This window comes from Macaca thibetana, chromosome 5 (genome assembly GCF_024542745.1).
Source record: "Macaca thibetana thibetana isolate TM-01 chromosome 5, ASM2454274v1, whole genome shotgun sequence".
Taxonomy (NCBI): domain Eukaryota; kingdom Metazoa; phylum Chordata; class Mammalia; order Primates; family Cercopithecidae; genus Macaca; species Macaca thibetana.
In genome coordinates, this window is record NC_065582.1 from 38518343 (window position 1) to 38545689 (window position 27347).

Sequence of the window (27347 nt, forward strand, 5' to 3'; positions counted from 1 at the left end):
TTCTGTGTATGGGCCATATTTCTTATTTCTTTGCATACCTCGTATTTAAAAGTTGAAAATTGAACATTTTGAATATTATAATGTAACAGCTTTGGAAATCAGATTCTTCTCCCTCCCCAGGGTTTGTTATTGCTGCTTGTTATGGTGGTTGTTGTTTGTTTAGTGACTTCTCTAAACTAATTTTGTAAATCATATATTCTTTGTCATGCATGACACTGAAGTTTCAATTTCATTAGCTTAGTAGGCAGCTAGTGATTGGACAGAGGTTTTTGTTTTGTTTTGTTTTGTTTGTTTTATGCCCAGAACCAAAAAGGACCTCCCAGCTTATGCAGATGGGCTCTGTTGTGTTTTGACACACCTTCAATACTCAGACAGGCAGTTTACAACTCTGCGTTGCCTTTACTTCTTTGTGCATATTCTGACGGTTAGCCAGAAATGGCAGCTTAAGGCCTTCTCAGGTCTTTTCTGAGCATATGCCCACCCTGGTAATGCAGTTGGCCTTCTAGATTCCCAGGAATATGTGGGAGCTATTCGAAGCCTGTATTCCTCAAAGCATCTCATTCTCTAGCCTATCTTCCCAACCTTTTTGGTTAGTTTATTGTTTGCCCCAACTCCTATCCTCGTGCAGCAGCAACTAATATATTTGCTTGTCATTGTTTTCAGCAAGTGCCCTCTAGCTAGCCACTTTTGCACTGATAGTTCCAAATTAGGTAAGATAGAAGAAAGTCCTCTCCAGGGAGAAACCAGACGGGTCAAGACAAATGATTACAGTTCTTTGCGAATAAGGTTCGTTTTGCTCCCTCTGGTCCTGATATTGGTAGCAGGAATGCAGGCTAACATTTTTAAGGTTCCCACTGAGCTGGGGAAGAGGGAGGGGACCAGGGTAAGTTAAAATGCCACAAAGCTTGATATTCTAACCAAAATCCAGCTAGTTTTTCTGGATTCAGTGTTTCACTAGTCGCTACAAGCTTTTGGTTAGTTTCTAGAGTTCTGAAAAGTTGATTCTACCATTTTCTATCAGGTTTTTATTGCTTTTATGGAGGGATAGACTTTTGGAGGTCTTAACTCTGCCATTTTTTCTGATGTCACTCAGATATGTCAAATATGGCTTAAAGAAAAAAACTGATTAAGATAATCAGAGTTGTGTTGGATAGTATGTGCCTCTAGTCCCAGCTACACAGGATGCTAAAGTGGGAAGATTGCTTGAGCCCACGAGTTTGAATCCAGCCTGGGCAACAGAGTGAGACCCTCTCTCTTAAAAAAAAAAAAAAAATCAGTGTTTTTATGCAAGTTAAAAAAAAAAAAAGAAAGAGAGCGAGAGGAGGTAGGGATACTCAACCCATTTTTGAAGTTTTTCTACATTCTACAGTAGAATTATCAAGGTGTTTTTATAAAGAGGAACCTCACTCAGCTGGTTACAGTGCTGGACTCAAACCCCTCGTTCATGTTCAGACTCTGAATGGGCAGCTTGCTTTTCTCATTTCTATGCCATGTACCACCCCAAACCTCTTTGTAACTTTTCAAAACATGATATCCATGGGATATCTGGCCAGGGGAACTCTATATTCCTCTTTGTCGTTAAAGTGGCTCAGAGGAAATAGCTTTACTGCACCGTTCTGAACAAATCAGTCATGTTAAAAAATAATGTATGGCTAATACTCTGAGGAGTGGAATTGAGGAGGGCCTGGAATGTGTCACTTTATACTTCTGAGTTGTTTCAGTTACTTACAATGAATGTTTATTACTTTCAAAATTAAAGAAAAATAAATTCAAAATACTGGGAGAAATAACTGGCTGCTGGTCCAGTATATTTGTTGTTCATATTATGGTATTTTAAAAACCTATTTTCCCTAAAATGAATTACTATAATGATCATAGCAAATGCCATCCTGTTAATAAAAGAAATGATTGATAAACTATTCAAGAAAATGGTAGTAGGAAGGAGTATATAATTGTGTTTCCTCTGAAGATCGTTTTTCAAAACACTGGCTAATTTATCATTTGTTTACCTGTTTGGTGTCATGACATTTACTTCTTTTCATGAAAACTATAATCACTCAAAAAGCAAATCCTCATTTATATACAAACTGTTGAAAGCTGTTTAACATAATCAAAACCCCAAATCCTCATTTATAACCAAACTGTTGAAAGCTGTTTAACATAATCAAAACCTATCTTTAGCATTCCCTGCTTTATTCATTGTGTGCATTTCATCTCCATCTTGTGACCCAACAGAACCTGCTCTAGAGGACTAGATTCAGAAGACATGCTTTCTAATGCTCAACCTCCTACTAGCCCGCTGCATGACCTTGATTTAATCTCTCAGATTCTTCATTGACAGTATGAAAGATTTAGACCCAGAGCCCAGGCTCACTGACTGCTTTTGTGAATAAAGTTTTATTGTCTATAGTTGCTTTTGTCATACATCTGCAGAGGTGAGTCATTGCAACAAAGTCCATGTGGTCTGCAAGCCTAAAATACTTACTATCTAACTCTTTACAGAAAAAGTTTCCTAACTCCTGTCAAGTTTCTTTTCAGGTTCAAAATTCTTTGTTCTAGTTTTGGAATACTTGGGCCAAGTATTTTTTTTCATCAGGTCTTCTTAGCAAACCACTAGAAAAATTTGACTTGAAGAGGGGAAACACTAATAAGTCATACATTCTTATTTGTTAGCCACCAGTACCTGTCATATTTTGTTGTTAATGCTGTGGTTACAAACAGCCTCAGTTGTTGCCCAGGCTGGAGTGCAATAGCATGATGTTGGCTCACCACAACCTCCGCCTCCTGGGTTCAAGTGATTCTCCTGCCTCAGCCTCCCGAGTAGCTGGGATTACAGGCATGCGCTACCATGCCCGGCTAATTTTGTATTTTTAGTAGACACGGGGTTTTCTCCATGTTGGTCAGGCTGGTCTCAAACTCCTGACCTCAGGTGATCTGCCTGCCTCAGCCTCCCAAAGTGCTTGGATTACAGGCATGAGCCACCACGCCCAGCCGACATTAGTTTTATTTCTTTCTCTGCAACCTGTTATTTAGAAGTTTAAAATAGGCCTATTTTGGAACTAGTTGTTTATTAGACCTCTTTAAATGGGTTAAACATATTTTTCCTTGTATGACACTTAGCAGCTTCTGGATAAAAAAAATGTGAGACACAAGTGCATTTTTTTTCTTGTTTATGCCACTGTCTCCTTGAGGTCTTTCATATTAGCCTGCTGTTTCAGAAATAAAAATAACTTCATTGAACTCATAAGGGAATAGATTTGTCCTAAAATCCAAATACTTGGCTTTGAAGATGCTACAGTGATTTTAATTTTTTTTTTTTTTTTTTTTTTTTTTTTTTTTTGAGATGCAGTTTCGCTCTTGTTGCCCAGGCTGGAGTGCAGTGGTGCAATCTCGAATCACCGTAACCTCCGCCTCCCAGGTTCAAGCAATTCTCCTGTCTCAGCCTTCCCAGTAGCTGGGATTACAGGCATGCACCACCACCCCAGCTAATTTTGTATTTTTAGTGGAGACGGGGTTTCTCTATGTTGGTCAGGCTGGTCTCAAACTCTTGAGCTCAGGTGATCCACCCACCTTGGCCTCCCAAAGTGCTGGGATTATAGGTGTGAGCCACCGCGCCCAGCCATGATTTTAATTTTTTATGGCCACAATGTTTTCATTTTTTAAAATTTGTTGACACAGATTTCTTTGATCAACCAACTGCTATTTTTTATTTTTATCTAGCCTAGTAATATGGAATTTTTAATACAATTTATCAAATCTCTGAACTCTGAAACTTTGCAGTTGTTGCAACCACAGCTTTCTGTTACCGTAAACTAATTTTAAAAAGCAAGCTTAATTTAAAAAAGCAAGATTTTAAACATTTAAAAAGGAATCAGTGGCATATTGACCATGACCAAATCCTTAAGTATGAGGAGAAAGGTTAGAGGGTGATGGTGAGGAACACTACGGTTATGTGGGGGATTTGAACTTTTTATGTAAGGTATTTCTGTGACATTTTGTTTTTTGTTTTAATAAGTAGAAGTGGAAAAGGGGTTTTTAAGTTTGTTGTTTTTTTTGTTTTTTTCCTGAGACAGAGTCTTGCTCTGTCGCCCAGGCTGGAGTGCAGTGGCCGGATCTCAGCTCACTGCAAGCTCCGCCTCCCGAGTAGCTGGGACTATAGGCGCCCGCCACCTCCCCCTGCTAGTTTTTTGTATTTTTTAGTAGAGGCGGGGTTTCACCATGTTAGCCAGGGTGGTCTCAATCTCCTGACCTCGTAATCCGCCCGTCTCAGCCTCCCAAAGTGCTGGGATTACAGGCTTGAGCCACCGCGCCCGGCCGGGGTTTTTAAGTTTTTTTAAGTGAAACAATATTCAATTTCCTCCTCCACAGGGAGGCAGCAATCTTATTAGGGTTAGAATAGGCTGCTTTGTCATTATACATAATGTTCTGGGAGTTCTATGAATATAGGGTATTCTTGAACATCTTGAAATTATATGAAAAAATATTGTAAATGTGCATGAGGGCTTTCTTGGATGCAGTGTTAAGGTGATATGGAGAAGAGGGTCCATGATGCAAACAGAGTCTTAGGCTTTTATTTCTGTAGTCCTGCCCTCTCTTCTGAACCCTAAACTTCCTATTCAGCATCTCTACTTGGATATCTAATAGGCCTCTCAACTCTAAAATGTCTGCATTTAGTTTCCCATTGCAGTTATAACAAATTAGCTACAAATTTAGTGGCTTAAAACAAGATGAATTTGGCCGGGCGCGGTGGCTCACGCCTGTAATCCAAGCACTTTGGGAGGCCGAGGCGGGCGGATCATGAGATCAGGAGATTGAGACCATCCTGGCCAACATGGTGAAACCCTTCTCTACTAAAAATACAAAAATTAGCTGGGCATGGTGGCGGGCACCTGTAGTCTCAGCTACTCGGGAGGCTGAGGGAGGAGAATTGCTTGAACCCGGGAGGCGGAGGTTGCAGTATGCTGAGCTGCACTCCAGCCTGGCGACAGAGTGAGACTCCGTCTCAAAAAACAACAAAAAAGAATTTATTATCCTGTAATTCTGGAGGTCTAAAGGCTGAAAGCAGTTTCACTGAGCTAAAATCAAGGTACTGGAAGGGCTGCATTCAATCAGTAGACTTTAGGAGAGAATCCTGTTTTTGCCTTTTCTAGCTCCTAGAGGCCACCTGTATTCCCTGGCTCATGGCCCCTTGCTCTATCTTCAAAGCCAACAGTGTAGCATCTTCATTCCTCTCTTCTTTCTGCCTCCATCCTTCTGTCTTCTGCATACTCTCACTAGTATCCCTGACCCTGATCCTCCTATCTTACTCTTATAAGAAGCCGTGTGATTGATTACATTGGTCCCACCAGATAATATAGATAATGTCCCCATCTCGGGATACTTAATCATATGTGCAAAATCCCCTTTACTAGATGTAGTAACATATTCACAGATTCTGGGGATTAGGACATGGACATCCTTAGAGGGGCCATTGTTTAGCCCACCATTTGATTTCTTAGCTTGGCAAATCTATTCTTCCTCTAGCCTTCCTCATTTTATTTAATGGTACAACATTCTCAGGCCAGTAACCTATGGTCATTCTTAATTTCTCTTTTTATTTTTTCCTTCTACCATCTACATCCAATTCATTAAATTACATCCAAATCCAATCAATATGTTATCTTGCTTCTACTACCCAACTGTCTCTAGATTTGTCTTCCTCTCACTAATTTTCACTAAAAGCAGAGTAGAATTAGCATTCTGGAGCCACAGGCCCTCATCCTATCCTATTCTTTTCACTCCTTGGTGTTCAGAGATAATTATAGTACAAGGCTATGTGGGCTGAGTGTCATGAGAATGGTACACAAAATGCCACAGGACTAGATTCCAATTACTTTATCCAACTACATGGAGATGGAAAGTGAAGGCTTACATAGTAGTAGACAGTGGAGAGGATTTAGGTTGGTAGAGGATAATTATCCTGGAAGGCAAATAGAATTTCCATTAAAGATTTCTATTTTTTTTATTCTTCAGACAGTGAATGTTTCTTCTCAATTATCAATAGCAGAAAATGAAGTAATCTGATTTCTGATTATTTTGAATGACTCCTCCCCTTCCTCCATTTCCTGAAACAATGTATTTTAAAAAGTTCTCAGGGAGCTGATTTCTAGGGTGTGGATAAACTATATACAGTTGGGCGGAGAGGATGAAGTCAGACATCTGAAAAGATATAACATTCACTGTCGAAATATTATCAAAATACAGCTTCGACATTTTATTATTCTGAATCCTTTTTCCGTTATGTCCTCACATTTTTGGGGTAACATTACAGTTTAGTGGAATATAGGAAAAAAATGGGTCATACTTGAAGTAGTCCATTGTGAAAGGATCAGGAAATAACTGAATTTACAAATTTTCCCCACGTTTAGGAAAAAGATTGCTCATAGGATTTTTAGCAACCTTTATTTGTTAAAATCTCACCTTAATTAAAATTCCTCAAGATGTGTGAAATGAAAATTGAAGCATATTAAAATCAGATATTCCACGGAATAAAATATTCTGCAAATTTATATTCATTTTTAAGGCAGAAATGCTGTATTGAGTCCCAGAAAAGTAAAGATGTCCCTTTTATTTCCTCCTCATTTCTGGTGTTACTGATTAAATTAGTTACCAGTAAGTACTTGATAATTTTGTTTTGTGAATGCAAATGTTTATTTTTATTTTATTTTATTTTTTTGAGACAGAGTCTCACTTTATCGCCCAGGCTGGAATGCAGTGGCGTGATCTTGGCTCACTGCAAGCTCCACCTCCTGGGTTCACACCATTCTCCTGCCTCAGCCTCCTGAGTAGCTGAGACTACAGATGCCCGCCACCATGCCTGGCTAATTTTTTGTGTTTTTTTAAATAGAGATAGAGTTTCACCATGTTAACCAGGATGGTCTCGATTTCCTGACTTCGTGATCCGCCCACCTGGCCTCCCAAAGTGCTGGGATTACAGGCGTGAACCACCACACCCAGCCTAAAAACCATTTTCTAGGGTTCTTCTAATGTGTTTTTTAGATGTTCACTGCCTCCTTTTTCTACTCAATGGGCAGAAATAAGTGGGTTGAGGTATCAAAAGAAAGGTATTCCAGGTGTAGAGGACAGAGGAAATAAAGCCTTGAGGTGGAAATGGGATGAAGAAATGAGAACACTTGTCTGGATAAGAAGAAAACAAACAGGAAGTGAGTTAGCTGTCTTGGTGATGAATTCCGAAGTCAATGCTAGAAAACTTGGGCTGTACCTTTCTCAAGTCACTTGGTAAATGGGGCCTTACTCTAAGGACAGTGCAGATAAAGAATAGGGGAAGATGATAAGATAGCACATAGCCTCATGTGGAAACTCACTGATGTTCAGGTTATAGCAGTCCTTGTTTTACTCAGCTCTACTTCAGTGCCTTGGTGTCTGATTCTTTCTCTCAGCTTTTTGTTCTGACTCTGCTACCATCTGACTGCCCTCTTTGCCATCCTGGCCCCTTCCTGGCCTCTGCATATTCCCATGAGCAGTGGTGTGGGATTCGTTTCTGTTCTTTAATCATTCCCTTGCTCTCACTTCACCAGTGGCTTCTCATGTCACTAAGAATGAAATTCGGAGTCCTTACTGAGGCCTAGTAGCTTCTGCAGGACCTAGCCCCTGCTCCCTTTCTTTCTGGTCTCAGTTCATACACCTTTCCACCTTTGCTCACAGTGTCCTAGCCACGCTGACCGGCCTGTTCTTCCTCACACCCACCTAACCTCAGAACCTTTGTACTCGCTGTTCACTCGGCCGCACCTTCCCTCCTTCGTTTAGTCCTTGCTTCCCTCCTTTGTTTAGGCCTCTATCAAATGTCACCTCCTCAGAGAACCTTCCCTGACCACCCTGTCTAAGGTGGAATTTCCCATCCTGATACTCTTATCTGCTTCTTCTATTTTATTATCAGCCTTTCTTGTACATGACATTATAATATGAATTTATTTTGCATTTGGTTATTGTCTGTCTTCCACTGCAATGTAAACTACTTGAAGCCCGGCTTGACGTGTTATATTTACTGTAGTGTCCTCCATGCCTAGAATGGTACCTGGTACATGGAGGGCACTTAATACTGTTGAGTGCACGTAGACATACTATATGGCTCACATTTGAACTTCTCCAGAGGAGGGTCTGTTGTGTTGTCCAATACTGAGTGCATCTATGATGCTGGGCTAACTGCCCCACCACCCCCTGGGCAACTGTTATGTTAGGTGCGTACCCTTGGTGCATCCACCCAGTAGTGATCAAGATAGTGAGATCTTATGTCCTATTCTCTTGATACTCCTTTCTTTCCGCTTGCATGGCCTGGTCCCTCCAAGTTTCTACTCCTTGTTGATGAGAAAAATGTTGCCAGATCCTACGCTGTGGAACAGTTGCTTCCAATTTCAAACTCAACAGTGATAGGATTGATAGGAATCCTGGCTTTCTTGATCTTTATGTCCCCTTGCTGTGTCATCCTGGCCCACATACTTGTGTGCTTTCTCTTTGTTCCTCTCTGGTTCTTGATGATAGTCTCTTTTCTCTTTGAAGTCTGTCTTTACCCCTCCTTTCTTTGTCTCTTGTTCTTTCCTCTCAGCTGCCATTTTGCTTTGCCCTCTGCATCATTCCAGATCCTGGTTAGCTTGAGTTCTTGCCACTGAGAAACCTTTCAATTTACCTACCTTTCAATTTACCTACTTTGTATAATTTTTTCCATCCTTTGTTCCTTATGGCCAGAGAGGCCTGAGGAAGAGAATTGCATTGGAGCATTCTTTTCATCCTTCATCCTTGTATTTAACTGATATTTGAAACCTACTTTGTGCAAAACATTGTTTCAGGTACTGGGCTACCTCCATAAGCAATATCCAGGTTCTCACAGTGTAGTTAGGGAGACAAATAAGCTGAATTGATGTTTATTACTCATTCATTTTTTTCAACAAATATTTATTGAGACTAGGATACAGTGGTGGATAAAAACAAAAATTCTTTTTTGTGGACTTACAATTTGATAAGGTAGACATATGTTAATTAGACAACAAATAATGAATGTTCAATTATAGCTATGTTGGGTTCTGTAAAGGAGGGCTCCATAGTGCTATGAGAATTAGGAGGACCTGTCCTGGTTAGGAGAGACAGGGATGGCTTCCTTGAGGAAGTGAAGGATAAATTGAGATCCGAAGGCACAGTAAGAAATAACTAGACAAGGGCAGCAGGAGAGAGGCAATAGCAGATGCAAAAGTCTGGTGCTGAAAGGGTGCTTAGAACGTTCAAAGAAGTTTAAGCATAGAGAATAGGCTGGAAAGTGAGCCAAATGAGGCTGAAGAGACAGGCTGGGGTCAGATTGGCTGGGCTTTGTAGGCCACAATAAGGGTTTTGGTCCTTATTCTGTGAGCAACAGGAGGATGCCTTTGAAGTGCTGTAAGCAGGGGAAAAGGGGAGAGGTATAAAAATTATTTTTATTTTTAAAACACTAATCTGAATGCTGTGGAGGAGAATAAATGGAGTTGGGTGTAAATGGAAGGCATAAGAAAGGATGTGGAAATGCTAGTTAGGAGGCTATAAAGGCAATCCAGATGCTACTAACCCAGGTGGGGTTAACTGTTAGCAAGAATTTTAAGTTCCCAAATCTACCGTTACTGTCTATTAAATGTATGTCCATTAAATGTACTTTATTTTATTCTATTTTATTTTGAGACAGAGTCTTGCTCTCTCGCCTAGGCTGGAATGCAGTGACGGGATCTTGACTCACTGCAACCTCCAACTCCCGAGTTCAAGCGATTCTCCTGCCTCAGCCTCCCAAGTAGCTGGGATTTCAGGCACCCGCCACCATGCCTGGCTAATTTTTGTATTTTTAGTAGAGACAGGGTTTCACCATGTTGGTCAGGCTGGTCTCGAACTCCTGACCTCAAGTGATCTACTCTCCTTGGCCTCCCAAGGTTCTGGGATTACTGGTGTGAGCCACCTGTAGCTTAAAGCTTAAAGTAAGCCAAAGTGTACTTACTTTCAAAAACTTTCAAATTTTTTTTTATAAAAGGAGCCATATCTTGTAAAAGATACAGATGCAATAAAACTTAAGTTCATTTAAATGAGAAATAAAGGATGACTTAAAGAAATATGAATGGGCCGGGCGCGGTGGCTCACGCCTGTAATCCCAGCACTTTGGGAGGCCGAGGCGGGCGGATCACAAGGTCAGGAGATCGAGACCACGGTGAAACCCCGTCTCTACTAAAAATACAAAAAATTAGCCGGGCGCGGTTGTGGGCGCCTGTAGTCCCAGCTACTCGGGAGGCTGAGGCAGGAGAATGGCGTGAACCCGGGAGGTGGAGCTTGCAGTGAGCTGAGATCCGGCCACTGCACTCCAGCCTGGGCGACAGAGCGAGACTCCGTCTCAAAAAAAAAAAAAAAAAAAAAAAAAAAAAAGAAAGAAATATGAATGAAATTATACCAGAAAAATCTATGGTGAAGATAATGATTGTAGTTGAGTTCAAAAGTTAGCTCTTGAGTTTCTGGCGGCCTAGGTATAGAAGGGAATAGGATACGTCATGTGATTGTTTAACAAAGGAAGCATGGGATATAATGCTCTTTTCTATAATTTCCTTTGTTCTAAATATTTAAAGTATTTTTTTAATAGATGTGAAGTTAAACCACTTAGATAGGTCCAGATTAGCTGTTAACATCATAGCATTAATCCATTGTTGGTAGTAGGTCACACTGGTATTTTAAAAAGTGAAGACTTCAGAAAAATACAGAGCTGAACTACATATATGCATTTCCTTCCTTCTTTTCTTTTTGTTTTTCTTTTTCTTTTTCTTTTTTTTTAAAGACAGGGTCTTGATCTGTCACCCAGACTGGAGTACAGTGATGTGATCATAGCTCACTGCATTCTCAAACTTCTGGTCTCAAGCTATCCTTCCACCTCAGCTTCCCAAGTGCCTGAGACCACAGGCACAAGCCACTATTCTTGACTAATTTCTTATTTCTTTTATAGAGACAGGGGCTGTGTTGCCCAGGCTGGTCTCCATCCCCTGGCCTCAAGTGATGATCCTTGGCCTCCCAAAGTGTTGGGATTACAGGTGTGAGCCAACATGCCTGACCCATGTTTGCATCTCTCTTTTTTTCTTCTTTTTTTACTGCTGCTTATGGAGCAGGGCTAGCTAATCCCTAGGCAGTGTGCCCAGAGTTGGCTTTATATGAATTCTTTATTAGCCCTCTTATTACAGTTGAGGGGTAAAGCAGGGGTTAGAAGGGAAGTTAAAGATAGTAGAGGAGGTGAGAAATAATAGACTAAAATCCCATGATGCAACCCATGGGCACGAGGTGGACCCTTATTATATTTTCTTGTGTCATCACAGATACTTGCCTGCCTCTGTAGTAGCTATTTAATTTGTGTCTACAAATACTTATTCATAAAGGACATCCTTCCTGCCTTGGAAGACTCATTAGTCAGGGACATAGAATGTACAAAGTGGCAGCTTTATTTCTTAACTCTTCACATTCCAACCCCAAAACTTACAAAATCAAGAACCTTAAAAACAAAATCATTTCAAATTGTGAATAAAGTCATCCAGGGTTACCAGTGGTTCTCCTGTGAGTTCTCTGCCCCTGGGACTAAATCTCCATGTATTCTCTTCCCAGCCCTGTACATAAGCAACAGCTTCAGCTACAGTGCCTACTCTGTGTATAATGTTAGGTCCAAAGGCACAGGAGGGTTGCAGGAGAGCCAGAGAGAGTAGTACAATAGGGAAGAAGAAGCCAGAGAAGTCTAGATTGTTGGCTCTTGAAATAGTGGCATTAATCCATTTTTGGTAGTAGACTACATTGGTGTAGACTCCCGGAAGAGATTTACCACATTCTAATCCCCAGCTTACTACTCCTATCTGGATCCATACACCATCAATGTGACACGACAGAGGCCCTCCAGAATCACCCTAAGGAAGAAATAAAGGTAATGAGCATAGTGTAAAGAGGCATGAAGAAGAGAGTAGTAATAAGGGGTGGAGAATTCTTTAAAACCTGGCCATGAGACCCATGCAGCTGTGGAACTCTACAGGGAGCTAGACTAATCACTGCTTTAGGGAGAGATCACAGGAATTTTAGAATCATAGAATTGAAATTGTCAGGGACCTTAGTGAAATAGATGAGTAATTTCAAAATATTTATCTGTGATAAAAAGAGAAATAAAACTAATGGGATGATTTTTTCACTAAAGATAAATTTATTCAAATGAATGAACTGCCTTAATTTCCTGTTCTTACTGTTCTTTTTTAGTGCTAAGTAATCAGTTCTTACCTAAAATGATAGTGATAGAAGTTGGTAGTAGTCTTCCAGTCTTGTTCTCTTTCTTTTTTATAACAGCTTTACTGTCATATAATTTACATACTACACAATTCAGTGGTTTTTAGTATATTTACAGTGTTGTACAACCATCATCACAACCCATTTTAGGACATTTTTATCACCCTAAAAAGAAACCTCATACCCATTCATAATTACCCCCATTTCTTCCCAGCCCTCCCAGCTGGGCCAACCAGTAGTCCACTCTCTGCCTCTATGGTTTTGCCTATTTCAGACATTTCATATAAATGGAATCATGTAATATGTGGCCTTTTGTGTCTGGCTTGTTTTGGTTAGCACATTCTTTTCAAGGTTTATTCATGTTGTATCAGTACTCCACTCCTTTTTATGGCCGAATAATATTCCGTTGTATGGATGTACCACTTGGTGTTTCTGCATTCATCACCTGATGGACATTGTGATTGCTTCCGTTATTTGGGCTATTATATTATAAATAACGCGTCTATGGCCCAGCATGATGGTTCATGTCTGTAATCCTAGTGTCTTGGGAGGCCAAGGCAGGAGGATCAGGCCAGGCATTTGAGACCAACCTGGGCAACCTAGTGGAACCCTGTCTCTACAAAACAAACTAATAAATAAATAAATAAATAACTGCTGTGGTGGCATATGCCTGTCATCGCAACCACTCGGGAAGCTGAGGCAGAAATATTGCTTGAGCCAAGTTTACAATGAACTATGATCCTGTCACTACATTCCAGCCTGGGTGACAGAGCAAGACCCTGTTTCTAAAATAATAATCATGCTGCTGTGAACACTTTTGTACCAGTTTTTTCTTTGTTTGTTTATTTAGAGACAGGGTCTCCCTGTTTTGCCCAGGCTGGTCTTGAACTTGTGGACTGAAGCGATCCTCCTGCCACAGACTTCTGAGTAGCTGAGATTACAGGTGGAAGCCACTGTGCCCAGCTCATGTGCAAGTTTTTGTATGGACATATTTTTATCTTTCTTGGTCATATTCCTAGGAGTGGAATTTCTGGGTCATATGGTAATTCTATATTTAACCTTTGAGGAACTGCCAAACGGTTTTTCAAAGAGGCTGCACCATTTTATATTACCACCGACAGTGTTTGAAGGCTCCAATTTCTCTACGTTTGCATATCTTTATGACAATTGGACATTTGTATATCTTTAGAAAAATATCTATTCAAATTCTTTGCTCTTTTAAAAATTGTGTTCTTTTTATGATCAAGTTACAAGTGTTCTTTTTTCTAGATACAGATCCCTTACATATATGATTTGCAAATACTTTCTTCCATTTCATAGGCTACCTTTTTACTTTGTTGATGGTGTCCAATGAAGCATAAGTTTTGAATTTTGAAGAACTCTAATCTTTTTTTGTTGTTGCTTATGCTTTTGATAACATATCTAAGAAAATGTAGCCTAATCAAGGTCACAAAGACCTACCTATATGTTTTTTCCTAAAGGTGCTATAGTTTAGCTCTTATATTTAGGTCATAGATCCATTTTGAGTTAATTTGGTATATGGCGAGGTCAGGGTCCAAGTTCATTCTTTTGCATGTGGATATCTATTTGTCCCAGCATCACTTGTTGAAATGACTATTATTTGTTCATTGAATTGATTCAATACCAATGTTTAAAATTAATTGACCATAAGTATAAGGGTTTATTTCTATACACTCAATCCTATTTCATCGATCTATATATGTCTCTCTTTATGCTAATACCACACTGTCTTGATTACTGTTAGTTTTGAAATATGAAAAATGTGAGTCCTTCAACTTGTTTCTTGTTTTTCAAGATTGTTTCGCGCCCCTTGAATTTCCATATGCATCTTAGGATCAGCTTGCCAGTTTCTGCAAAGAAACCAGCTGGGTTTTCATAGGGATTACATTGAATCTGTAGATCCATTTGGATAATACTGCAATTTAAACAATATTAACTTTATTCCTCTTTTACTTTTTTTTTTTTTTTTTTTTTTTTTTTTTGAGACGGAGTCTTGCTCTGTCGCCCAGGCTGGAGTGCAGTGGCCAGATCTCAGCTCACTGCAAGTTCCACCCACCGGGTTCACACTATTCTCCTGCCTCAGCCTCCCGAGTAGCTGGGACTACAGGCGCCCGCCACCTCGCCCGGCTAGTTTTTTGTATTTTTTAGTAGAGACGGGGTTTCACCGTGTTAGCCAGGATGGTCTCATCTCCTGACCTCGTGATCCACCCATCTCGGCCTCCCAAAGTGCTGGGATTACAGGCTTGAGCCACCGCGCCCGGCCTCTTTTACTCTGTTTAAAACTATTATAAATGGAATAATGTTTTCTTACATGTTTCCTTAGATTATTCATTGCAACTACATAGAAATACAGTTGCCTTTTTTTTTTTTTTTTTTTTTTTTTTGAGACACAGTCTCGCTTTGTTGCCCCGCCCAGGCTGGAGTGCAGTGGCGAGATCTCAGCTCACTGCAACCTCTACCTCCCGGGTTCAGGTGTTTCTCCTGCCTCAGTCTCATGAGTAGCTGGGATTACAGGCACCCCGCCACCACGCCCAGCAAGTTTTTGTATTTTTAGTAGAGTCAGGGTTTCACCATGTTGGTCAGGCTGGTCTCAAACTCCTGAACTCAAGCAATCCACCTGCCTTGGCCTCCCAAAGTGCTGGGATTACAGGCGTGAGCCACCACACCCAGCCTACAGTTGCTTTTTGTATATTGTCCCTATATCCTTCAGTTTTGATGAATGTGTTTATTAGTTCTAATTTTTGGGAGGTGGCATTCCTTTAGATTTTCTATTTATAAAATCATGTCATCTTTGAATAGAGATAGTTTTACTCCTTCTTTGCAATCTGGATGTCTTTTTTTTTGTCTCTTGCTTAATTCTGGCTGGAACCTCCAGTACAATGTTGAATAGAAATGGCAAGAGTAGACATTCTTGTCTTTTTCCTGACCTTATGGCAAAAGCATTTAGGTTTTTACCACAAAGTATTTTAGCTGGGGTTTTTTTGTAGTTGCACTTGATCGAGTAGAAAAACTGCACTCATCTCATTGTTGAGTGTTTTTTTGTTTGTTTTGTTTTTTAACGTGAAGGGTTGTTGGATTTTTATCAAATGTTTTTTCCATATTTATTGACATGACCATATGTTTTTGCTCTTTATTCTAAGAACATGGTATATTAACATTAATTGATTTCTGGATTTTAAACCAACCTAAGTTTCCTGGGATAAATCCCAGTTGTTTATGGTATATCCTTTTTATTTTTATTTTTTTGAAAAATAAAAAAAGAGAGAAATAGGGTCTCACTTTGTCTCCCAGGCTAGAATGTGGTGGCACAAACACTGCTCACTGTGGCCTCGACTTCCCAGTCTCAAGTGATCATCCCACCACAGCCTACCAAGTAGCTGGGACTGCAGGTGTATGCCACTACACCTGGCTAATTTTTAAAAATCTTTGGTAGAAACGAGGTCTCACTGTGTTGCTCAGGCTAGTCTTGAACTCCTGACCTCAAGTGATCCTCCCGTCTTGGCCTCTCAAAGTGCTGGATTACAAGGTTTAAGTCACCACATCCTAAAAAGAATCCACATACCCATTTGTAATTACCCGCAGTTGGATTTTGAGGTCAGCCAACTTGACTTCCTGTTGAAACAGGAAATTGGCATTCAGGTATATATAATCCTTTTAATATGTTGTTGGATTTGGTTCATTGAGGATTTTTGCACCTCTATTCATAAGAGATACTGGTCTATAGCTTCCTTGTGATGCCTTTATCAGGTTTTGGTCTCGGTAATACTGATCACAGAATGAGTTGGGAAGTGTTCCTTTTTTTTTTTTTTTTTTTTTTTTTGTGGAGACAGAGTCTTGTTCTGTCACCCAGGCTGGAGTGCAGTGGCATGATCTTGGCTTACTGCAACATCTGCCTCCCAGGTTCAAGTGATTCTCCTGCCTTAGCTTCCTGAGTAGCTGGGATTACAGGCATGCGCCACCACACCTGGCTAATTTTTATATTTTTAATAGAGATGAGGTTTTACCATGTAGGCCAGGCTGGTCTCAAACTTTTGACCTCAGGTGATCCGCCCACCTCAGCCTCCCAAAGTGCTGGGATTACAGGTGTGAGCCACTGTGCCCAGTTCCTTCTTTTATTTTTCAAAAGAACTTGTGTAGAATTGGTATTAATTGTTATTATTATTTTTTAAAATTTATTTATTTGTTTTTTTTGAGACAGAATCTCACTCTGTCACCCAGGCTGGAGTGCAGTGGCGTGACCTCGGCTCACTGCAACCTCTGCCTTCCAGATTCAAGCAGTTCTCATGCTTCAGTCTCCCGAGTAGCTGGGAATACAAGCACATGCCAGCATGCCCGGCTAGTTTTTGTATTTTTTGTAGAGACGGGTTATGCCATGTTTGCTAGGCTCGTCTCGAACTCCTGGCCTGAAGTGACCTGCCCGCCTTGGCTTCCTAAAGTGCTGGGATTACAGGTATGAGCCACTGCATGTGGCCAGAATTGGTATTAATTCTTTAAATGTTTGGTAGAATTTATCTACCTGGACCTGGTCTTTTATTTGTTGGTAGTTTTTTTTGTTTGTTTTTTTGTTTTCAATCACAAATGCAGTCTCTTTACTTTTTATTAGGTTTATTCAGACCATCTATTTCTTTTTAGGTAAATTATGGTAGTTTATGTGTTTCTAGGAATTTGTCCATATCATCTTAGTTATCTAATTTTTTGGCATACTGTTATTCATAGTAGTGTCTTACAAATTATTTTTATTTCTGTAAGGTTAGTAGTAATGTCCCAGTTTTATTCTTTAGTAATTTGAGTCTTTTTTTTTTCTTGCTCAGTTTAGCTAAAGTTTTTTTCAATTTTATTGATCTTTTTAAAAACCATCTTTTGCTTTTGTTTATTTTCTGTATTGTATTTCTGTTCTCTATTTCAGTAATTTCCACTATATCCCTTATTTCCTTCTTTGTATTTTCTTTAGGTTTAGTTTTTTTATTTCCCTCCCCCCCTCCCCGCCCCTTTAAGACAGGGTCTCACTGTGTCACCCAGCCTGGAGCACAGTGGTGCAAATATAGCTCACTGCAGCCTTGAACTCCTGGGCTCTAATGATCCTCCCAAGTAGCTGGGACTACAAGTGTACCACCATGCCTGGCTGATTTTTTTTTTTTTTTTTTTTTTGTGGAGACAGGGTCTCACTATATTGCCCAGGCTGGTCTCGAACTCCTGGGCTGAAAAAAAAATCTCCCACCTTATCCTCACAGAGTGCTGTGATTACAGGTATGAGCTATCACACCCAGGCTTTTAAAATTTTATTTATGTATTTATTTTTTTAAGAGACAGAGCCACAGAGTCTTGCTATGTTGTCCAGGCTGGAGTGCAGTGGTGTGATCATAGCTCACTACATATGTGAACTTTTGGTCTCAAGGGATCCTCCTGCCCCAGACTCCTAAGTAGCTGGGACTACAGGCTTGTGCGACCAAACCCAGCTAATTTTTTTAATTTTTAATTTTTAGTAGAGACAATGTCTCACTATGTTGCCCAGGCTGATCTTGAACTTCTTTTTCCAGTGTCTTATATGGAAGATTAGGTTACTGACTTGAGATTTATTGTTTAATGTAGGCATTTACATGTATAAATGTTTCTCTAAGCACTGCTGTAGCTGTATCCATAGGATTTGGTATGTTGTTTCTTTATTTTTATTCCTCTCAAAATATTTCTTAATTTTTTTCTATGATTCTTTTTTTCTTTGACTCATTGGTTATTTAGCAGTGTGTCACCTTCCACATACTTGTGAATTTCCATATTTCTCTCTTATTTATTTCTAATTTCATTCCATTGTGATTAGAAAATATACTTTGTATAATTTTAATCCTTCCAACTTTATTGAGGCTTGTTTTACAGCTTAGCATATGGTTTATTCTGGAGAATGTTCCATGGGCACTTAAGAAGAAAGTATATTCTGCGCTTCTTAGGACTCTTTCTGTTTTTAAAATTTCTTATGGGAGTGACTTGTCTCTGACAAACTGCTTCGGATAACAGTTATAAATTGTGGACAGCATATAAAAGGCTACTCTCTGAAGGCAGTGAAGAGTGGCTGATAGGCAGAAACTAGAGTCAATCCTTGGAAGAAAAGGATGACATTCTTTTTTTAAAAAAATGATTTTTCCCTTAAAGCAGGCCCCAGTTATTATCATGCATAGTAACTGGAACTTAGACAGAAACCCACAGTCTTACTGACTTGAGGAATCAGAGGATAGAGTTTAAAGTTACCTTAGCAGTCAGAAAATGAAGGGAAATATACCAGAAAAGAGAGAGCCACAGAGAGAGAGAGTCCCAAGTTCTGCATATAAACTCTGCTCAAATTTCTGAATAAACCCTGAACTACACACATGTGTAGGTTAGACTCCAAGCAGTTCATCTAAGGCTAAAATAACTGCTGATGCCTATCACAGGAGAGATCGAGTTTGGATTTTGAGGTCAGCCAAGTTGACTTCCCGTTGAAACAGGAAATCAACATTCTTTAGAGAAGCATAACAATCTGTACTCCTTACACCATGCTACTGACATTGTCCAGGATATATTCCAAAATGATTAGGTATTAAAATAAACAAACAAAACAACAGGAAAATATTTTCCAAGATAAACTGGAAAATGCTACTCATGAGAAAAAGCAATTGTTGGAGAATATCCCTGAGATAACTCAGATTGATTTTGGAATTAGCAGGAAGGATTTAAAGCAACTATTATAACTGTGATCAACACATGTATAGGAAAATATTTATAATATACAGATAGAAAATCTTGGCAGAGATCTAGAAAGTATGTGTGGATGAGAGAAGGAGAGAATAAAACCAAATGGTCATTCTACAACTAAAAAATAAAAAATCTGAAATAAAAATTTCACTGGACGGACTTAAAGTAAAATGTAAGTGACAGCAGAAAGAGGCAGTGATCTTCAATATAGATCAATTTAAAAGTATCCAATTTGAAGAACAGAGAGAAAAACATAAAAATAAAATGGACCTGTGTGAAAATACCAAAAGGTATAACTTAACAAGTTTATGGTTTCATCTAGAAGGGGAGGAGAGAGAAATGAGGCAGAATAGTTTTCAAAGAAATCATTACTGAAAAATTTCCAAGTGTTGGTGAAAGGTGTTAAAGAATAGACTTAAAAAACCAAAAACTCAGTGAACCCCAAATAGGATAAATGCAAAGAAAACCACACTTAGTACATCATGTTCAAACTGCTGACAATCAAAGGTAAAGAAAAAAATACTGAAAGCAGCCAGAGCAAAACAACACATTACTCTCAATGGAATGACGATGCAAATAATGGCTGATTTTTCATCAGTTATGACCAGGAGACAATAGAACGACATCTTTTAGGCATAGAATGAAATGTTCTTACTTGAAAAAATTTAAAAGTTGGCAATTCTGCTTCAACCTCATAATATACTTATGAAAATATACAAGTCTATAAAAGTCCAGCAATCCAAGGAGGAAGGATTGCTTGAGGCCAGGAATTTGGGATCAGCCTGGGCAACATAGTGAAACCTCATCTCTACAGAAAAATGAAAAAAGTATGTGGGCCTGGTGAGGTGTGAGCTTGTAGTCCCAGCTACTCAGGAGGCTGAGGTGGGAGGATGACTGATTGAACCCAGGAGCTGGAGGCTGTAGTAAGCTATGATCATGCCACTGCACTCCAGCCTGGGTGACAGAGCAAGGCTCTGTCTAATTTAAAAAAAAAAAAAAAGTCCAATGACCAGTGGTTAACATTGGTCTAGATCAATAGTCTTATAGTTGAAGAAATTGATTTCACAGATGCAAGTTAAGTGATTTGTCCAGGGTAACATAAGAGTTATTCTTAGAACCTTCATCTCCTGACCCCCAATCCACTGTTATTTACAGATAGGAAAACCTGGTCCGAATTAAGATCTCATGTTTAAAGGAAAAAATTCTCAAGAGCACACCCTGACCTTGCAACTATCCTTCGTATTTTGAGTATCACCAGCACAAATCTTGTCCTCCTTGATGACTGGCTCCAGTGCTGGCAGGAAGATACCGATGGGGTTGTAGAGTTGTTCGCAAGCCTGGCGGTCAATAATGGGTACTTCTGCTTCCTGAAGGGTGGAATGGTAATCACTATCTGTGGAGGAAGACAGGAACAAAAGATTAAAGCAACCTGGAAAAGTGCAGGGGCAGCACTCAGTCATGATGTGCAGAGGTCTCTGAATGGGAATCCAAAAGCAGCTTACAATCCCTTTCCCATCATATTTGCTTATGGTTGGATCTTTTGGTACACTTACATCTAAAACTCAGTAATTCTAAATTATTTCTGCTGCTTTGAGGTTTTTTAAATTGAGTCATTGTTCTAAATAACGAGTACTGCTGACAAATTCTGAATGAGTAAAGGTATGAGTATTCTAAAGGATTCTAAAACTTCTTCCTTTCCCTTTTTTTTTTTTTTTTTTTTTTTTTTTTGCTTCTAGATCAGTTCCTGTCTTGTCTCTACTCCAACCTGGAAAAGAGTTGACACAAAACTTTAAAAACAGTTAAAAAACACTAAACTGTCTCCAAACTTTAAATCAGGCTTGTTAACCTCTGTTTGAGAGAGGTAGTTATTTGTTTAAATTCTTAGTATCTGCTCTTCCAGCTATAGCCAGACTCTGCAAGATGTAAGAGTAAATAACATAAAAATATAAATGTCAAAAAAGATATTTTATTTAAAAACTTTTAGATAATATCATTAGATTGATCTGGTTTTGTTGAAAAATATTTGCCATGGTAAGGATATGCCTAGAATAGGAATGTTCTGGAGTACAAGAGGGTGACATATAAAACAACCCTTCTCTCTGCCCATTCTCACCTGAACTTTCCTTAACTTTTCCCCATCCGGTCACCCAACAAAAGGCTGGAATTGCCAACTGCTTTGTGATATTGGGCAAGCAAATAGGCAGGATGGCAGAAGTGAAGGTGACTTGAGAGGACAGTTTCAACAAGGCAACGTCTGCTGTTGTATCTTGGTGCTTGGGATGGATGACGATTTTGGACACGTAGTACTTCACACTTTTACTTGAATCACCTACTTTAATTGATCCCAGCCACACGGTATATGAAAAAGTAGTCCAGGTCCTATGGAGAAAAGAAAGGAGGCCTGCTTATGGCCTGCAGCTGGGTCAGAACAAGCTGCCTATATGTAGCACTAAGTATCTAGTCAAGAAAGGAGGGTAGCCAACTGAGAATTAACCGTGGTGCTTCCAACCTCAACTAGGGTTGATTTGTCTCCTTCTCTCCTCTCTTTCTCTCTCCCTGTCCTTCCCTGACCACTCTTTCTGTGGTCTCTTCCTAGAGGTTTGTGGCTTGAGTTTTGTCCTGTATTTTCTCTCCGGTTGTCTCATTTACCTCTCCCATTCTCCATGGTTTCAACTATCACCTGTATGCTTAATAGACATTGCTGTTTATTGTCCATACTGATTCCTGTTCTGAGCACTAGACCTTCATTTCTGAATAAAATTTTAAAGTAAAATGTAACCACAGTTAATACATATACACAGTTAAATAGTATATTTATTTGTATGTAGTTTGATAAGATGTACAAAATAAATAAATAAATAATGAATAACAAGTTATCTGCCCCACCACCCTCAGTTCAAACTATTTAGAGGCAATGACTTTCAACTCTTTTAGCTCTTAGTAATTTTCAAGTGTTTTCAAGAAACCCTGTGTATACCTGTTTCTTGATTTTTCTTTTTCAGTTTTAGAATCCTGAGTTCCTAGTGTGGAAGGTGAGGACTGAGCTTTCTTACACATCGCTTTCTACCCTCCCCCCCCGCCCCACTTCCATTCCACCCTTCCTACTAGCCAGTGTTATCATAACTTTTTGTTAGATCATTAATGTGTTTGTTCTTGTGACTATGTAAACATTATTCACTACTGGGTCCTATTGGGTGATTACATTTCTTGTAAAACCTTTTGCTTCTCCTGGAGTTGGTAAGTGGGCTCACTTTGGTTTTTTGTTTTTATCTTTATACTCATCACCAGTCTCATTCCCCAGACTCTCTACCAGAAGTGTAAATCTCCTCTCATTTTGTTCAAACTTGTCAGGCATTCTATCAATACTACCTTTTTTTGGAGCCCTCTGCCCTCTTGTTCTAAGCCGGGCTGCGACACAGCCATCATCTTGGCACTTTCTTTATCCTTTATGACTTTCTTAGGGATTCTCTTCTGTGTTTCATTTGCCTTTTGTCTGGATTCTGTGTTTTCCTGTTTTTCCTATTTTCCCCCTTTAGTTTGGTGGAACAGATTCTCCTATGACTTCTTGAGAAAATGTGTATGAGAGGTAACATTTTTGCTGCTTTGTATATTTGAAAATGTTTTACTTCTATCCCACATTTGATTGATAGTTTGCATATGGGTAGAATTCTAAGTTGGAAATAATTTTCTTTTAGCATTTTGAAGTTATTACTCTATTTTTTTTTTGAGTTTTTTAAAAACTTAATTTTTTTTTTTTTTTTTTAGAGACAGGATCTCACTCTGTCACCCAGGCTGGAATGTGTGGCGCAATCGTAGCTCACTGCAGCCTTGAACTCCAGGGCTCAAGTGATCCTTCCACCTCAACCTCATGAGTAACTGGGATTACAGGTGCAAGCCACCACACCTGGCTTATTTTATTGGAACTTTCGGTGTTGTTATTGAAGAGTCCTGGAATTTCAATTTCTGTATGTATTAGTTATCAATTGTTGCATAGTTATCATAAAGCTTAGTGGCTTAAAACAACAAAGATTTATCTCATAGTTTTTATGGGTCAGGAATCAGGTGTGACTTAGTTGAGTACCATTGACTCAAGGTCTCTCATGTGGCTGCAATCAAGGTGAGCTGCAGTCATCTTATTGGGGCGATCTGGGTCCAAAGTCACTTATGTTGGTAGGCTTTGGGTCTTCTCACTGTTGACTAGAGATGTGGGTTCCACATGGGCCTCTCCATAGGGACACTGACCACATCACAAGTTGCTTATCTCACAGCAGTGGCTCTTAGAGCTCAGATTGTGTTTATGACCCCAAAAAACTTAGGACAGAAATCTCCTGAGTGGTATTTAGAAGGTGATTTGGCAAAAAATGAGAAAAGTCTTTAATATAGTGCCTGTCTCCAACTTTCCTTTTTCTACTTCTATGCACTGTCTCTAGATGTTCCGGGTTTGATAGTCTGACATGACTTGGGTTTCCTTCCACCCTACCTATCTTACCACTTCCATTTGTCAGTTGGTTCATCCATGAAGTGTTGCAAATATTCACTGACAACCTGTCTGTGTGCTGGCTGCCAGCTAGAACTCACGGTTGTATGCAGTGTGCTGCTGTCAGTATCCACCTCTCACTGACGAGGGAACCTCCACAGATAAAGTTGTGGTCCAAGTGTAGGCTGACCTGCCAAGGCCAGCGCCCTGCAGCAGCATCCTGGCCACCTACAATGCGGCTTGAGTATACAGGTCGCCCACACACTAGAGAAAGAGAAGAAAGGGAAATGTGGAAACCTAGGAGTCCTTTTTCTCTGGTCCCCACCTTATCATCATTCCCAAACTCCCATCTATTCCTAGGACCTGAACCCTCCCTAGACACCATACTCTATCCTATTCTGGTTCCACACCCAGCAGTCTTGGGCTCAAAATGGAGACTACTCACCTGATTGCAGCTCTTTCTTTTTGGGAAAAGAGCATGAGCAAGACCCTAAGGAAGAAATAGGGTATCATTAATACATAATAACACATCTAATATCTAGATTCACTGAACAGAGAAACTTCCTTTATATTTAAATTTTCCAGATTGGTGTTAAAGGCCAACATTTTCAAATGGCTTCTACCTATTAGTGGGAACCTTCACAAACATATTTAGCTGCCTTTAGCAGCATACATGAAACACAATTTAACTTAAAATTTATTATTATTTTTTAAACCAGGGATAGTGACTCATGCCTGTAATCCTGGTGCTTTGGGAGGATGAGGTGGGAGAAGTGCTTGAGGCCAGGAGTTTATGACCAGCCTGGGCAACATAGTGAAACCAGGTCTCTAAAAAAAATTGAAAAAAAAAAAGATTTCCACATTTCCCTCTCTCTGCTTTCTCCAGTGTGCTGGTGACCTGTATATTCAAGCCGTGTTGTAGGTGGCCAGGATGCTGCTGCAGGGCGCTGGCCTTGGCAGGTCAGCCTACACTTGGACCACAGCTTTATCTGTGGAGGTTCCCTCATCGATGAGAAGTGGATACTGACAACAGCACACTGCATACAAGTGTGAGCTCTAGCTGGTATCTAGCACACGACAGGTTCTCAGTGAATATTTGCATGACTACATAAATGAACCAACAGACAAATGAAAGTGGTAAGATTGACTGGGCACCATGGCTTACACCTATAATCCCAGCACTTTGGGAGACTGAGGCGGGTGGATTGCTCAAGTCCAGGAGTTCAAAACCAGCCTGGGCAACATGGCCAAACACCGTCTCTACAAAAAAATATAAAGAAATTAGCCTGGTGTGATGGTGTATGCCTGTAGTCCCAGCTACTTGGGAGGCTGAGACAGGAGGATTGCTTGTGCCCGGGAGGTGGAGGATGCAGTGAGTTGGGATCATGCCACTGCACTCCAGTCTGGGCGAGAGAGCAAGACCCTGTCTGGAAAAAAAAAAAAAAAGGAAAAAATGGTGGTGAGATAGGCAGGGCAGAAGGAAACCCTAGGTCACATTGGACTCCCAAACTAGGGATGACCAGAGACAGGGCATAGAAGTAGAAAAAGGAATGTTGGAGACAGGTGCTATATTAGAGACTTTTCTTATATTTCGCAAATCACTTCCTAAATACCAGTCAGGGTTTTTTTTCTTTTGTCTTCAGCTCTTTTGGGCCACAAACACAACAGGTGTGGTCGCAAGCCTGTAGTCCCAGCCATTAGGGAGGCTGAGGTGAGAGGATTGCTTGAACCCAGGAATTTGAGGTTGCAGTGGGCTATGATTGTGCCACTGCACTCTAGCCTGGGTGACAGAATGAGATTCTGTCTCTTAAAAATATATATATATATGCTCTGTGAAGATTCAAATTTAACTTGATTCAAAGTCACCATCAGGAATATGAAGTGTGTTAGTTTATAAATACAATGATGCCCTCAGATGCAGTTGAGGTTTGCAAGCTGTTTACTTTTGTGCTATTTGGTTTAACTGAATTGGCATTTTGCAGTATTTGTGTATCTTTCTTCTTTGCCACCTGTTAAGTTTTTTGCTCTCTCGACATACCCTTTTTGTTTTTTGTTTTTTGTGGGGACAGGGTCTTACTCTGTCGCCTAGGCTGGAGTGCAGTGGCGCTATCTCGGCTTACTGCAGCCTCCACTTCCCAGGCTCAAGCACTTCTCCTGCCTCAGCCTCTTGAGTAGCTGGGACTACAGGTGCCTGCCACCACACCCCGCTAATTTTTTTATTTTTTGTAGAGATGGGGGTTTCGACATGTTGCCCAGGCTGGTCTTGAATTCCTGATCTCAGGTGATCTGCCCACCTTGGCCTCCCAAAGGGCTGGGATTACAGGCGTGAGCGACTGTGCCTGGCCAGTATACCCTTCTTATAAATCCCTGTGGACCAGAAAAATAAATGAACAAGCGTATACCTGAAATCGTTGAACTGTGTTTGCTCAAGTGTATACCTGAAATCATTGAACTGTGTTTGCTCTTCCAGTTCCCTCTGCTTGAGATGCTCTTCTCCTGGATCCTCTTAGCTAATTTACTTATCTCCTTTGGTTCTGCTCAAATGACTTCTTAGTGAGGCCTTCTTTACCCTTCTAAAGATTGCAACACTCCTGCCCCTGTACTTCAGATGCTCCTTTCCTTTCATAGTACTTATTACCTTCTAACATGCCTTATAATTTATACATTTAATATGTGCATTGATTAGTCCCACGAAGATAGGGATCCTGTGTGTGTGTGTGTGTGTGTGTGTGTACTGCTATTTCCAATCAGGAGCATTGGAACGGTGCTGGGTATATAGTAGCCTCTCAGGACCTTCTCAGGCCATACTACTCATAAGTAACATCCCATGGGTGAAGTGTCACATTGTTGTATATGATGCCTTCTTGAGTAAAAATCCTCTGCCTCTTCCTTCCCAACCCCACCCTGGCACTCACCTGAGATCCCCAGCAGAAGGAGCAGCCTGAAGGCACAGCCAGTAGGGCCCATGTCTCTGCCCTCAGAGCCAGCACTTCCTGCTTCCTGGACTCAGGCTCCCAGGAAGAGGCCAGTGGGGAGCCACCAGAACTAGTTTCTCCTCCTAAACGGATTCCTCTGCTTCACCTCCTCCTCTCCTTTGGTCTTCACCCTCTGCCAGATCCTGAAGGGACCAGACTTCAGAAGTGCAGCTGCAGGACCCAGGGGAGGAACTGGGGTCTGCGGCGCCCCCTGCTGTCCCGGAGGAACTGGGATCTGCGGTACCCCCTGCTGTCCCCCTGCTGTCTGGGGTTTCTGCCTGTGGTGTTGAGGAGTGGCTGCTTGAGGGCACTGGAAGGAACAGGACCCTGTCTCTAGCAAGGAGATAGAAGGTGGACATGATTCTCTAAAAGCAAGAAATGGAAAAGAGGAAATGAACCCAGTATCTGGTGAATTTTTCTGCATTTTTTTGTTTGTTCGTTTTCATTTCTGTTATAGTGTTAGCTGCACTGCAAGTCAGGTTTCCTGGGAAATAGACTCTAAGACCGAGATTTGTATGCAGGAAATTTATTTTAGAGTGGTCTCAGGATCAGCACCTCTTGGGTGGGTAGTAGGATTGGTTAGAGGGGGAGTTGAACTGTGATGCATTTGCAACAGAGGCCTCAGCCTATCTCACAAGTTTCTCTGAAGCTGAGGTGGCCCTCAGAGATTTTCTGTTCTGAGCTAAGAAGGATGGGCTCTTAGAAGTCTGCACAATTGGATGCAGGCCACTTCCTAGGAGGGGGCATTACGTTGGGTGAGGTGGCTCTGTTGGCAGTTCTTGGGATAGGACTTATCTGTGAACTGTCAGCAGCCAACACTCCTAGCTGCTACGGGAATGAATGCTTCAGCT

The 27347-nt window shown here is 40.5% G+C and overlaps 2 protein-coding genes across 7 annotated transcripts in view; one reads left to right on the top strand and one right to left on the bottom strand.

Annotated features, from left to right (window-relative positions):
- The window catches only part of SH3D19 (SH3 domain containing 19), a 198073-nt gene that overhangs the window by 20899 nt on the left and 149827 nt on the right, over positions 1-27347 (top strand). The gene's annotated exons all lie outside the window — the stretch shown is intronic.
- On the bottom strand, positions 11273-26488 carry PRSS48 (serine protease 48). The gene is made up of 5 exons (XM_050791165.1): positions 26437-26488; positions 23623-23785; positions 21158-21423; positions 20268-20437; positions 11273-11933 (listed from the first exon to the last, which is right to left on the bottom strand). The coding sequence occupies exons 1-5, from the start codon at positions 26486-26488 to the stop codon at positions 11544-11546; spliced, it is 1041 nt and encodes a 346-aa protein (XP_050647122.1). The 3' UTR covers positions 11273-11543.

What these genes read in the sequence shown, in the direction of transcription:
- PRSS48 (XM_050791165.1), bottom strand. Translation starts at nt 26,488, where the DNA reads ATGGGCCCTACTGGCTGTGCCTTCAGGCTGCTCCTTCTGCTGGGGATC. An exon ending in CCTTCTGCTGGGGATCTCAG is followed by an intron (nt 23,786 to 26,436) that starts GTGAGTGCCAGG and finishes CTCTTTCTCTAG; the next exon opens with TGTGTGGGCGACCTGTATAC. An exon ending in GCAGCACACTGCATACAACC is followed by an intron (nt 21,424 to 23,622) that starts GTGAGTTCTAGC and finishes TTTTCTCCATAG; the next exon opens with GACCTGGACTACTTTTTCAT.